This window comes from Ambystoma mexicanum, chromosome 10 (genome assembly GCF_040938575.1).
Source record: "Ambystoma mexicanum isolate Mex_15411 chromosome 10, UKY_AmexF1_1, whole genome shotgun sequence".
Classification (NCBI taxonomy): Eukaryota; Metazoa; Chordata; class Amphibia; order Caudata; family Ambystomatidae; genus Ambystoma; species Ambystoma mexicanum.
This window is the reverse complement of record NC_090932.1, coordinates 1,570,303,004-1,570,317,315: the sequence shown is the minus strand read 5'-3', so window position 1 is coordinate 1,570,317,315 and position 14,312 is coordinate 1,570,303,004. Positions and strand designations below refer to the sequence as shown.

Below are 14,312 nucleotides of genomic sequence, written 5' to 3'. Positions count from 1 at the left end.
ATTCTAAGGCCCAACTAAGACAGAGCACTGGGAAAAGGTTATATGCCACACTTCCCCTCTGCTTCTCACTTGCTCCCCTTTACCCATATATTCACCAGCAATTTCTTGGACTGAGAGAGAGGATTTGCAGCCTTTCACATGCTTAATTATCCGCCTCTGCTTTGTTTTTTTTTTTTAGGAGCACTCAGACATAAGAGAGGGAGGGAACGCCTGACCCAGAGTGCTAAACGCAAAATCTCAAGTGTGGTAATCCATGGCAGCCTCCCATCGAAGACCACGATTTGAGTTTCAGCGCAGAACGTTGCCCTTTTTTGCTCCAGTATTTCTCAGGAAACGAGGAGATTAACCGGCGTTGGCCTTGTGTTGGTATGCTATGGCATGCAGTGATCGCAACTGGCTTTAGCGGGTGCATGTAGCGCTTGTGCAGCTTGTAACAATGCCTCGCGCACAAACACAAACCCCTTTATTGTGCTCAGAGGGACAACCACAGTCCTGGATAGACAAAACGGCACGGAACACCACGAGACTCAAATGACTTTAAATCTGCAAAACCACTGTCCCTGTTTAGCCTACGAGTGGTTGCTAAACAGGGGACTTTCTATAGTGATCTTAAAATGGGCTTGCCGTTCACCTTAGTGCCTGCTTAATTAACTCAATTAAGTGTGTGCGCCACACTCCAATGTAAACATCCTTATTATATTCGTGCAGTTGGTACTTTTGCTGAAGAAGCGTGATTTGACTGGGCCGTGAGCCATCATTAATGACATGAGAAATGAATGATTTAATTGTACACCAAAGGTTACACAATGGGCAGGAAGGAAAGCAGAGTTTGAGGACAAACTTACCCATGCATTTCACTCTCTCTCCAATGTGCTCAGATTTTCCAGGTTACTGCTCGCAGGCACACTTTTTAACCAGCATCTTTAGACTTGAACTATTTAAAATGAAACGGTGGTGAAATGTGTAAAGTCCATCTTTATTTAAATAGCTAAAGTCAGTGCCCTTTAATTTCCACGTTTACAGCAAGTGCCCCCGACATGTCATGCACTGTCAGAGGGTCCTTCCAAGGGAAATTGTATGCACTTATGTCATTGGTGTCACTGCAGATAAACAACAGGTCGTTTTTTTAATCTAATTGTTGGCGGGTGGTAGCGGCGCTACAATGTAGGCAGAGAGTGAGTCATGATTTGGCATGACAGGACAGACTTGCAATGGGGCTCTGATGCTGCAAGATAGTTAAGTAGCCACTATAAACCACAAGTTTGGTGGCTGCTATTGTCACAAAGCAGGCACAGATAGAACACTGTTACCACGCGGCATACAGGAAATGTGTCAAGCAGGCAGTGGCTATTAATATAACAAGACAAGTAGGAAATTGACTTAGATGTCAAGACAGGCGAGGTGTGGATGTATAGGGTCAGAAAAGTAGTGGGGCGTATGCATCCATGTCCAAGGTGGAAAACACACCACAAGGCGTGGCAGGCAGTTGCCACGGATGCCAGACAGACAGGCAGGAAGTGTTTAGTGCGTAATAGAAGCAATGAGGGGGCGCGGATGTCAAAATGTGTGAGGAATCATACAAGAGAAGCTGGGAGCGAGCGTCGAGTTACCCAATTGGCGGGTAGTGGGCAACCATACCAACAGGAACATAGGGTGTCCGGTATAATGTACATGCAGGAAGTGGGCATACAGGGAGTAGAAGATGCACACAGTAGGCACTAATGTCAGGTCGGCAGGGAGTGGGGGTTTAGTGTTTGACCTTTGAAGGTTGTGCCACCCATGTATTAATAAGTTCATTCACTACAAAACAGAAAGTACCTGGCGGTGCTTCAGTTGGTAGAGCTGCAGCTGTACACACCCACCCATTCATTCCATGGTACAAGAGCAGGCAGCATTAAGCACCAAGGTTAGAGGAGTGCGTGGGGAGGGTTTAGGACATTTGCCGGCAGCACAAGAGCTTCAATACATTCTTTGTCTTCTAGTTCCACAGTTCTTTGCACGTTTTGGCTTTTGAGTACATGAATATTTGAAAATGCATCAGAAACTAAGATACCATCACTTTTCGAAGGTGTTTTTGGTTTTGAGAATTGTGACACTGAAGGGTAAATGCTGTTGTTGGATCTATAGAATCTTCTTTCATTACTTGGACCTCTTGTATTGTGTATGATCATGTATCAGAAATGTATCACTCTGATGAGCCAATGGAAGCATGTGCACTGCTATAGTGATACTTCCCAGCCTCACTCTACCCAAGCGTCTGCAACCTCACTCTACTCGCGCCTTGAAACACTTGTGTATAGGCGCGTTACAAATGCCATATCATATCACTCTACCCACGCGTCTGCAGTGTGGAGCAGGGGTCCTGCGAAGCTCTAACCCCAATTTCAGTGATGCATCCCAATCTCACTCTGCCCACGCGTCTGCAGTGTGGTGCAGGGATCCTGCGAAGCTCTAACCCCGATTTCAGTGATACTATCCAACCTCTCCCAACCTCACTCTACCCACGCGTCTGCAGTGTGGCGCAGGGGCCCTGCGAAGCTCTAACCCTGATTTCAGTGATACTTCCCAACCTCACTCCACCCACGCGTCTGCAGTGTGGAGCAGGGGCCCTGCGAAGCTCTAACCCCGATTTCAGTGATACTTCCCAACCTCACTCTACCCACGCGTCAGAAGTGTGGAGCAGGGGCCCTGCGAAGCTCTAACCCCGATTTCAGTGATACTTCCCAACCTCACTCCACCCACGCGTCTGCAGTGTGGAGCAGGGACCCTGCAAAGCTCTAACCCCGATTTCAGTGATACTTCCCAACCTCACTCTGCCCATGCGTCAGAAGTGTGGAGCAGGGGTCCTGCGAAGCTCTAACCCCGATTTCAGTGATACTTCCCAAGCTCACTCCACCCACGCGTCTGCAGTGTGGAGCAGGGGCCCTGCGAAGCTCTAACCCCGATTTCAGTGATACTTCCCAACCTCACTCTGCCCATGCATCAGCAGTGTGGAGCAGGGGCCCTGCGAAGCTCTAACCCTGATTTCAGTGATACATCCCAATCTCACTCCACCCACGCGTCTGTAGTGTGGAGCAGGGGTCCTGCGAAGCTCTAACCCCGATTTCAGTGATACTTCCCAACCTCTCCCAACCTCACTCTACCCACGCGTCTGCAGTGTGGAGCAGGGAGCCTGCGAAGCTCTAACCCCGATTTCAGTGATACTTCCCAACCTCTCCCAACCTCACTCTACCCACGCGTCTGCAGTGTGGAGCAGGGAGCCTGCAAAGCTCTAGCCCCGATTTCAGTGATACTTCCCAACCTCTCCCAACCTCACTCTACCCACGCGTCTGCAGTGTGGAGCAGGGAGCCTGCAAAGCTCTAGCCCCGATTTCAGTGATACTTCCCCACCTCACTCCACCCACGCATCTGCAGTGTGGAGCAGGGGCCCTACGAAGCTCTAACCCCAATTTCAGTGATACTTCCCAACCTCACTCCACCCACGCGTCTGCAGTGTGGAGCAGGGGCCCTGCGAAGCTCTAACCCCGATTTCAGTGATCCTTCCCAACCTCACTCCACCCACGCGTCTGTAGTGTGGAGCAGGGGCCCTGCGAAGCTCTAGGCCCGATTCCAGAGGTCATTAGGAAAACGTGGGGCACAAATGCCTTTTAAGACAGCAACCATATATTTAATACAGGCGCTCAATAATTCTATTGAAAACATGCCACCTTCTTGCTGGCTTCTGTTTTTGAAGACACATGATGTTGAACAAACAAAATAAGCATGACACACATAATACAACTGACACAAAAGAAACCAAAAAAAAAAGAGCACTTGATTCTTTGCAGAGCTGAAAAGCAAGAATTCCCTTCCACGTTGTGTCTGGTCGGGGCACTGTGCCATTAGAAAAATCTCCATCAGTGTCATTTCACGGCTGGGTATTTAGGCAGAATGCGCCCACGAAGTGTGGTTCACTCAATCCGTGATGCCATATGGCATAGCTTCCAACGCTGCGCATCACGATCTGTGCCTTCTGCTGGCACACAGACCTAGCCAGGCTATACGCCTTTTGCATGGCAGAGAGAGAACGTGGTGAGGTAATTCGATAAGGCACCCTTTTCTTCAGTAATAAGATGCAGGCTCGACATTGGCCACCACATATCGGACTTCAAATCGAAAAGGTGATTAGACATTTAGCAAAATCCGTTATCCATTACAAGAATTCCACAAGTTAAAAAAAAGCCTAGTTGCCATGAAAAGCTTTGCATGTCAATATAGGCGAGTACTTTGGTAAGTTTCTCTGGGTTAAGCATGGGAAGAATCATCCAGAGGGCATGGTAGTGCCCAGGCATTGGCTATCACAACACCTGTAAAGTTTGCAAATGTTTTTTGCTGTCCTTTTAACTATTCTTAGTCCTCGCTGGAGAAGTCTAGATCCTCCCAATGGCTCACAAGTAGGTTGGCAAATTCAATGTTTTGCCGCATCTGCGTCGTTTCCATGTAACGGCCAGAGGCTGGAGTCGACTCCTCCTGTCGCATGACTATCGCCCTTGGCAGTGTCAGCACACATGCTGCCATGCCAGAGATGCCGTCTTCCAGGGGTGGACCATCGTCCCAGAAGTTCTTCTCCAAGTCGAAAATGTCGACATAGTCCATACGGTCCCTTGAGTCATGAGACCTGCCACCCAGCACGTAGATTTTGCTGCCAAGGACCGCAATGCCAGGTTCACCATGCCCTTCTGGCATTGAAGGCATCAATGTCCACTGGCCAGTCTGCGGGCTGTAACAATCCACCTGCCAACAAAAGGAAACACACATGAATTGTAGGACCAGAGGACCTTGACCACTCGTGGATTATTTGATGTTTGCACACTGAGGAATCTTGCTTCCTTCTCGATTAACCCCTCACCCAGAGCGGAACGTCAGTTTGTGCGGTTTAGCATAACCCAAAATAAGTAATGGAATACAATCTCACAGGTCATTGAAAACAGAATAAAAATACTAGCAGTCATCAACGTGTTCTCATTGCTGTAAAGGGAACTTTCATGGCTGCACTTTTCCTGCATAGTTACGAAGCAGAGTGGCTTAAACACACAAGACTATTAAATGGATTTGGGATAGCGTGCTATACCAAAGGTCCTATATGTGCAAGGGCTGCACTGCACAACAGACGCAATTCACTCAAAATAAGCATTCAGAAGAAAGCTTCAGCAATTAAAAACAGTTTCGGTAATAAACATAACTTCATCAAAAATACAGTGGCACATTTTCTAGTAGAGAACCACTTCAGAAAATCGACTGGCTGACATTTTCGTTAAAAGAAAAACTCCCAACAAATTGGTTAGTTGTTGTCATTCACAGAGCCTTTGACCTCTTTTTCAATTCAATACCTTTTCAATGTTTTACCAAGCTTAAAAAAATCAAATCATTATAAAGAAAACGACTATGAGAACATTTGGCTGACCCTTTTGAATCAGTAGGGTAGCTCTGCATAACCAAAGGTTGTCTGTAAGCTGTCCATCACCCATCTTTATCAGAGAGCCTACATGCAGTCCTCAGCTGAGTGGGGGGAGTTACTAACTGGATTCAAGGGTCACGGGTACAGGAAAGTCTTTCCTCATATCGTTTATGGCTGCAACTTGATCTCAAGGTTTGCCCATTGAAATGACACTCAAACCAAACTGCCACCTAACAGTGCTTCACAGCATCTAAAAGGAACAGTAGCACATTGCATTGTTCATTCTTTGCTCTGAGTATGGTATGTTCAGAACGCCCACATAGGCACATTGGTTTACTAGGAGTGGGATACCAAGGAGCGAGCCAGTGTTACAAATCCTTGCATTCCATGGAATGTCATGGCTGTCCAGGCTCCCACATCCCCTCATGTGGTCAATCACTATTCCATGCCTGTACATGGAGACTTCCCAGCGATACCCCAAAACAAAGCATCTGTCAGTCACATGGCTTTCTTCACTGAGATAGTGAAGCTGGTCTGGTGGAACAAAATGCGCAGCATGCATGCCACTGACAAATAGTATGGGCCCCATTATGAGTCAGCCGGTCCGGAAACAACGGTGGCGCTAAATCCGACGCCAACGTTGTTTCCGGACCGGCTGATTCCGAGTCCTCCAGGCGGGAGGTGTCACTCCCGCCATGTCTGACCTGGCAGAAGTAACACCACCCACCTGCAGGCGGACATGGAAACACGAGCTCTGTCACAGACGGAACCAGTGTTTCCATGGTCCCCATCCCCATTGAGTCCTATGGCATAATCTACACGTGTAACCATAAGAGGTAAGGTCATATGCAACAATAAGCCTCTCTCTGGGACTTGGAAAGAAGGATAGCCCAGCACATCCGGGCAATTAAAGGGACTGGTAAGAATCCTGCTGTTCAAGGTGGGAAAAATGTCCATCCAACAACACCTACATCTCTAAAATGGGTGCTACATTCACCAGGTTGTGTAAAAAGCTGTCATTCAGGAAACATACATGTATTTTATATTGTACAGAAACAAACCTGCATGCAAGCACTTTGGTGCTGAGAACATCCATCCGCTGACTAAAACATGTAAACCAGCATTCAGAATAAGTGTGATGAAGTGGATGGCAAATATGTTTTTTATATCCACTGTGCTTCTCACTGCCAGATTTGCCATATTCAAAACACAAACGTAGTAATACATTGAAGATTCTGATAGTCACTGCATCGACTGGTAGTCAAACGACTGCGACCCATCTGCACAACTGCGGGTTAAAAGTTTGTACATTTTGAAGGCTCATTCACATAATTTCCTGCCAGGGCCAAGATTATGATGGGGCTACAATGTTGATAAAAGGGTTTGTGAGCCCCAAATGATAAATATACAACTTCCATAGTGTTGTCAATCTTCTTGAATCCAACCCATATAACAATATAATAAAAGGCCATATTTATGTTTGTCGGATGCAGTAGCTTTGCCTGTTGTCACCGCTAGAGGGAGGTGTTGCCTCAGGATATATAGTGGACCTACTGTGTAAATGAAAACCTGCACTTTGGCCCGTGTATACAGGTTCTTACACTAGTACTTTAAATAATGTATCCTATACAGTTTAGAATAACCGTATCTTTTGAAACAATTAGTAATTAAGTGTCAGGGGCTGTTAAAAATGATAGAGAATCTGGCTTTACCAGCTTAATTAAAATGGATATTTAGAATCGGGTATTCAAACTATTAGGTAGATGATATGGGATTTCAATTTTGGATGCCCCATCCAATATAAGAATCAGTAACTTTGTGCGTTTGGTCTTCACTATACAGGAAGCACAACAAAATTAGATCAAAATAAATCTCGGAGGAGTTCAGAAAAAAGTTATGGGAGTGGTAGCCCATTTATCCGTGAGCTGAAGCTGAACTGAAAGTGAGTCATGCAGCAAGACCAGGATCCTAAATATGCAAGAAGACCTGTAAAGGAATTGATACAGAAGGTGACGTTCTGCATTAAGCGGGGCCTAGCAAAGTACAGAAAACGCTCCAACAAAATAATGTATCATGACCATAAACAAACTGCGTATGTGTGTATGCATGTATGTATATATTAACTGTAAACCTAGTTGGTAAGTAACAGAGTGCGGGGTGCATCCAGGGGGTTATAAGTAAGGCTGCAGGGGTGACGGAGGTACTGGGATGGATAACGGGCGCAGTAAATAGAGGGATCTTCAGATGGGGAGAATTAGGGTTTAGTGAAGTAGTCAGTGATTGTCAAGCTGTTCTTTGAAGAATAGGTTCTTGGGGATCTTCCTTGAGAGCAGGATGGAGGGGGCTAGGATTATCTGCATTTGTTTCTTGTTCTAGAGACCCGAAATCAGCCGTGAAAGGCCAGATTCCTGCTTTTTCCCCTCAAGTAGTAGTTTCAAGCCTTGCAATGTTGTGGCCTATTGTTGGTGCTATGTTTCTATGTGAAAGTTCCGCATTTTGAAGGCTGCATAGAAATAATACCAATTTCTTTCAGTCGATTTTGTGTTGTCTTGGGGATTTGGGGTGATTGGAGGGAATCCGATCCCCCACCCTCCCCACAGGCTTTTGTAAAAATCATGGGGTTTCATTTTCTGTGACAATCTTGGATATGTGATATCACTTCCTGCCGCCATCTTGGATCAACTCCATATACAGCTGAAGGCCACAAAAGGCTCCTCTGGGAATGCCAATCAGGAAGAAATCGCCTCATCCCATGGCGATCAAGTGGCAAGAGGTGTGGCATCCCTTTGGAACTTCTTAGGGGCATCCAGCCAGGGGCGTCTCAGTTAAGGGCGGAAAAGTGAAGGGTGAAGACCAGCCATATACCAGCATCTTTGCCTCTTAGCCTATGAGCCTTTGCTTTTCCTTTTCTCCATATTGCACCTGTGAGTACCCAAGCTTCCTATTAACTGTACTGTCTCTTAACACTGTGCTACTCACCTATAATGCATTCGCTAGGGCCCCTTCTGCTACTCCTCCTACTCACCTCTCTCTACGCTTTCTCCAGTCATGCTACAACTTCCTCTTTTCCTATCTGCATTATAAAACTCACAACTCGAAAACTCCCACTACTCATCTCTCTTTCAACTCATTCCAACAAACAAAGCCGACGAGCTAGCCATTCCTCCTCCAACACCTATCCAGCTCACCTCTCTTCCTCTGAGACTTAACTTCACTGCCCTCCTGACGTCTAGTGTATGGAGCCTTCTTTCTGTTGGATTTTGGAAGGAAGTAGCAAGTTCAATGGATTGATTGGCATGGAACTTTGAAATAAATTTAGAGGAGAAACAAGGATGTGTACTTAACACAACCTTCTCCTTGTAATTAATAATAAACAGATCTTGAACTGAGAGAGCTTGCAGTTTGCTGACCCTCCTAAATGAAGTGTTAGCAACAAAAAAACAGTCTTATAAGTGACATGTTTAAGACTGGCTTTATGCATTGGCTCGAAGGGGTACCCCATGAGTTTTGTAAGGATAACATTATGGTCCCAACCAGCAGTAGGACTGGAAATTGTAGGGTATAGCCTCTTAACCTCCTGCGTGAATGCTTTCACCACTGAACTTTCCACCATGAGATTTTACTCTGAGATGTAGTATATGCTGAAAGTGCGGTTAGGTGAACTCTAAGCGAATTAAAACCTAAACCTGAATCCAGTAGATAAAGCAGATGGTGTACTATATGTAAAGATGAGCAGTCAATGGGGTTGATGCTGCGTGTTCTGTTCTGCACCACAAAACAAAGCGTTTCGATCTGTTGAAATAGCAGTGTCATGCATTGGGTACATACATCTTTGGGGCAGGTTCAAGTGTCCAAATTCTCTGACTTCAGGAGCCAAGCTGCCAAGTTCAGTGTTTGTGGACATGGATGCAGTGTTGTCCCGTGATGTTGGGATAACATGGTGTAAGGGCACAGTAGTTTGACTGGTGGGCAAAGAGACATTTTCAATAGGTGTGAGAAGCAAATTTGACGTGCCCACATTGCTGATATTAGGATCATGTTGACATGTTCCTGGTGGATTATCTTGTTTAGAAGTGGTGTTGGGGCAGAGGGGGTATATGCAAATATCCCTGACCAATTCATCCACAGTGCGTTCCCCATGGACCCTGTCTGGGGATATCTGGATGTGGATTCTTGGTTTTGTGCGTTCTCTTGTGTTGCAAAGAGATCTAGGTTTGGATGGGCCCAGTCTTTGAAGGCGTTGTGTAGAATGTGCGTATTTAACTTCCATTCGTGCTCTGAAGGAAGTTCTGCCTAGCATGCCTGCTAGACAATTGTGTTCGCCTGGAACATATTGTGTTTGAGTGCCCAAATCCAGATGTTCTGGGCTTGCTTGGACAGATTTGGAGTGTGTAGCCCCCTGTTTGTTTATAAAGCACATAGCTGTAGTTATGTCTGTCATGACTAGGACTGTCTTCCCTGTCAGCTGATGTTGAAATGCTTGTAAACTTTGAACACTGCTAGTAATTCCAGAAGGTTGATATGGTTGTTTGTTAACGTTTGTGTTCACACGCTTTGCATGGTGTGATGACAAAGTGAGCTCTCCACCCTGAAAGTGATGCATCTGTTGTTAGACTGGTCTCGACTGCGGGGGAGGTGAATGATTTGCCCTTCAAAAGGTTTTCTTTTGTCCACCACTGCAGTGATTGAATGGATGAAAAACCACTACTAGATCCTCCGACAGAACGATTGGTTGCGACAATTGTTTCGCTTGCCACACTTGCATTGGACATATGCGCAATTGAGCTTGTGGCATTAGGTAAATGCACGAAGCCATCATTCCCAGAAGGTGCACTGCCTTTTGCGCGGTTATCTGATGAATGGCTACATATTGTGGAACTGGAAAGAGCATGTTTTGGACGATCTCGTTGGAGGGGAAGTCTAGGGCGTCTTCTGTTCGAATTAGCCCTCCAAGAAACTATTTTACTTGGCTTGGGGCGAGGCTTGATTTTTTCTAGTTGATTGAGAACCCCAAATGAACAAGCTGGTTGATAGTCTGAGAGTTCTGCGAACACATTTGAGGTGTGTCCCCTCTTATCAGCCAGTCATCTAATTGTAAGGGTGCGGAGATAAAAGACGGACTCAGTGGTGACATGTTTTGGTGTATAAACATTCATTTAAAGTATAAGAGGTTGGAAAATACCTATCTTTCCCTATGACTAAGAGGAATTTCCCTGCCTCGAAACAATAAACTAGGGATTTGGTTGGGATGTCAAGTAAATAGAAGTCCACTGTCATGTCCAAAACAACCTATTTCCTGCCCTTACACTATTAACTCAAAGTAAGGTGAGAGGTGAAAATCTTTTTTAAGTTCCTTAACAAAGCAAAGTTCGGAAGGTGCACAAACTAAAGTTCAATTTGGGTTCGCCTTGCCTTCCAAGGTAGTCGGTTTCCCATCAGTCCCTGTATATCCAAATGGTTCACCAGTCTTGATTTTAGGGGGATGACTCCTGCCGCCTACCTTTCCCGGCCTGGAGTGCCAAGGGGACAATACTCTTCCGTGGTCTTTTCCACTTTAACGTTGGCTAAGAGGATGCCTCCCCCCTCTTCGTTCTCACAAAGTCCTCAGTCCACTGCACTGGTATACTCTCCTGCCAGGGACTGTCTCTCCTTTCTTGGTGTGTGGGTCCCAGACCTGTATTTCAGTTCCTTCTTTGGCATACATGGATCACTTGTCTTCCAAGTACGGCTTCTATGAAGATTACAAGTACGGCTCTCTTCATGTGGATGTGACTCACACATTCGCCTTCTCTGTATTTTGGTCAATGTCTACTGCTTCTTCCACTACTACTACTACTTTTACTTCCGTAGAGTTCAACGGTCCCTTGCCCTTTTCAGTATTAAACACAGGCTTCTCCAATTTCTTATAGGCCCTATAACCCTGTCCCAGGTTTGTAATGCTGCACCTTCTTGGGGTGCTACCTGAGACTTCAATGGGTATTTGGGGTCACCCTGTACCTTCCCGGTCCCCCTGTGTGTACCTTTATACTTGGTTGACGAGAGTCCTGGTACTCAGCCGCTCACTTCTTTTGGTGGCTTCCCCAGTTGCTCTCTTCCAGTGAGGACGTCTCCCGATTCTCTCAGTAACTTGTAGACTGCTGCTGCCCTAGTGTCATGCTCACCTGATTCCCACGGAGGCGCAGGTCTGGCTTCGAGTGCTGATGCTTCTTCTATGGTGAAGCACAGGACTCTGAAGATGGACTCACTGGCTCGCAGGAATATTCCCCTGTGCGTGAAAATGGAGTATTACCTACTGACGGAATAATGCTCAAGCCTCCCACTCCCTTCCCCCCTCCACGATACCCTTCCTCGATTCCCTGTGAAGTCTCACCTTAGGGTCTGGAAGGATGAGTTCTCCATTCTGCTTCTGATGCAGGGGCGCGTTGAAACCCAGTTACTTCACTGGATTGAGGTTTGATGGGAGTTCAAATAAGCTTGACTATTCAGGTAAGGCGCTGTAAGAGTTCTGTAGCAAGTTCAAAAGTTCAAGCTTAATAATAATGTTCATTGTCTTATTGCAGCAAGCGCTAACGCTTATGTCTTTTTCCCCTTAGGGGCCGGGGTTCGGAATGCCGGAGATATGGCGCCGACCCGAAGTGAAACGTGCAGTTCCAGTAAATGACAGGTAAGTTCTGGATGAGCGTTCGGGTAATGTCGTTGCATTCGCTCATTCAATGTCTTTGTCTTTTTTCCCCATAGGGGCCGGGGTCCGGAATGCCAGGAAGCGGCCGGACCCGAAATGAAATGAGAATGACCCAACAGGTAAGTCTTAGAAGGAAACTGAGCTTTTCCTATTCCCTTCCTTCTCTCACCTTGTGTTCTTGTCTTTTTCTCTCTAGGCTCCGGGAAGTGGCTGCGGATCCGGATGATCGCTGCTGAAGATGGAGGTGCCCAGGAAAGGTGAGTGAAATGCAGAGCTGCAGCGATCGAAGCAAAATGCTTTTAAAATGATGTCTTCCCTTTCAGGATCGTCGGTGTGAAGTCTCCGTGATGCAGCTTTAGCAGGTAAGGTCTTCTTTCTCTCCAATTCTCTCTTAGCAGGTGACCCAGGATGCTGACAGGCGTGGCTGAAGTCCAGAAGCAGGAGCTGACACGGTGAGCGTCCAGCTGCGAGGAGCAGAACAACGCGAAGCGTGAGTTGCTGATCGGGCGTGGTTTAAATAGCTTTGGAAGAAGTTCCAGGAATGTATCCTTCCACCGATCAGGTATGTACCCTTCCCCGACCACACCCAGGGGAAAGTAGTTCCACAGGTAAAGTAGTTCCATTCAGGCCTCAAGAGGGCATGGATGTAGCAGCATGGTCTGCATCAGGTAAGTGCACCTTAAAACACTTGAACACATGTCTAGCTTTATGAGCCTGGCGCCTAAGGCGCCAGGACAGGGGTCCAACATGAGACTGGCGCCTAAGGCGCCAGGACTGTGTCCAAAGGGCCCCAGCCTGGGCCCGCTGGCACTTCTCTGGGGGAAATGATGCCTGCCTCTGGGGTTGCTGGGTCGGACCTGGCTCCTTGGAGGTAGGCATCATGACAGTACCCCCCCTCAAGGCCCCTCCCAAGGTTGTTCCGTCCGGGGGTTTTGGCTTGTTCGGAAATCTCCGGTGGAACCTTTGTATTAATCGAGGTGCGTGAACATGGTTACTAGGCTCCCACGATCTCTCCTGAGGTCCATATCCCTTCCAGTCAACAAGATAGAAGAGTTTGGACTTTAACACCTTGGAGTCTAAAATGTCTTTAACTTCGAATTCTAATTCCCCTTCAATTTGAACTGGGTCTGGAGGCTTGGACAGTCGGGTCCCTGGTTGTACTGGCTTCAAAAGTGATGCATGAAAAACTGGATGAATATGCATGTTAGACGGTAAATCCAGTTTAAAGGCCACAGGATTGATTATAGCCTTGATGGGATAAGGTCCTATGAATCTGGGATTGAAGGTTCGCGGGCCCTTGAGGGGTAAATGTTTCGTTGCTAGCCATACCTGATCTCTTACTTGGTAAGGAGGAGTTTTACTTCGGTGCAAATCTGCGTTTTCTTTATACTTTTTCTTGGCTTGCTGTAAATGAGTTGCAGCTTCTTTGAAGGCTTGGGTTATTGTGGAATGCAGATGATTTACTGCAGGCATTTCCAGGGTCAGAGGTGGATCTAGATCAGAGGTCCGACGATGGTGACAATACAAAGTATAAAAAGGAGTTTGTCCGGTTCCAGAATGCACTGAATTGTTGTATGCATATTCTGCAATCCAAACGATGTCTTTCTAATTTAACTCGGATTGGTGTAACATGCACCGAAGATATTGCTCGAGAGTCTGATTGGTTCTCTCGGTTTGTCCGTCGGTCTGGGGGTGGTGGCTGGTGGATAGCCGCACATCTATTTGTGCTAGTTGGCAACACTTCTTCCAAAAATGGGAGATAAATTGACTTCCACGATCCGAGACTAATATGGAAGGGAAACCATGTATGCAAACTATATTCTCCAGAAATTCCTTGGCCAAGGTGGAAGCTGAAGGCAAACCTTTTAAAGGGATAAAGTGGGCCATTTTGGAGAATAGATCCACAATTACAAGGATAGTGTTGTAACCAGCACAAGGAGGCAGGTCAGTTATAAAGTCCATTGACAAGGTGTGCCATGGTGCCGATGGAATATCCAAGGGTTGAAGTAGGCCGGCTGGCCTTTTTTTAACCCTTGTTTTGGGCGCAAATTCCGCAAGAAAATACAAAAGACTTTATGTCTTTTCTCCAAGAAGGCCACCAGAAGTGGCGTTTGATTTTTTCCTCCGTTTTAGCGATACCAGGGTGTCCTTCCATTAATGATTCATGATGATGGGTAATAACAAGTTCTTGCA

At 46.4% G+C, this 14,312-nt stretch overlaps 1 protein-coding gene across 2 annotated transcripts in view; it reads right to left on the bottom strand.

Moving 5' to 3' along the window:
* Nucleotides 1-3,641: 3,641 nt before the first annotated feature.
* Nucleotides 3,642-14,312, bottom strand: part of KLHL22 (kelch like family member 22) — a 482,095-nt gene continuing 471,424 nt past the window's right edge. For both annotated transcript variants that reach the window (XM_069619884.1, XM_069619883.1), the window contains one exon: nucleotides 3,642-4,773. In XM_069619884.1, coding sequence (XP_069475985.1) covers nucleotides 4,390-4,773 — 384 coding nt within the window. In that variant the 3' untranslated portion in view covers nucleotides 3,642-4,389. The remainder of the gene's footprint in view (nucleotides 4,774-14,312) is intronic.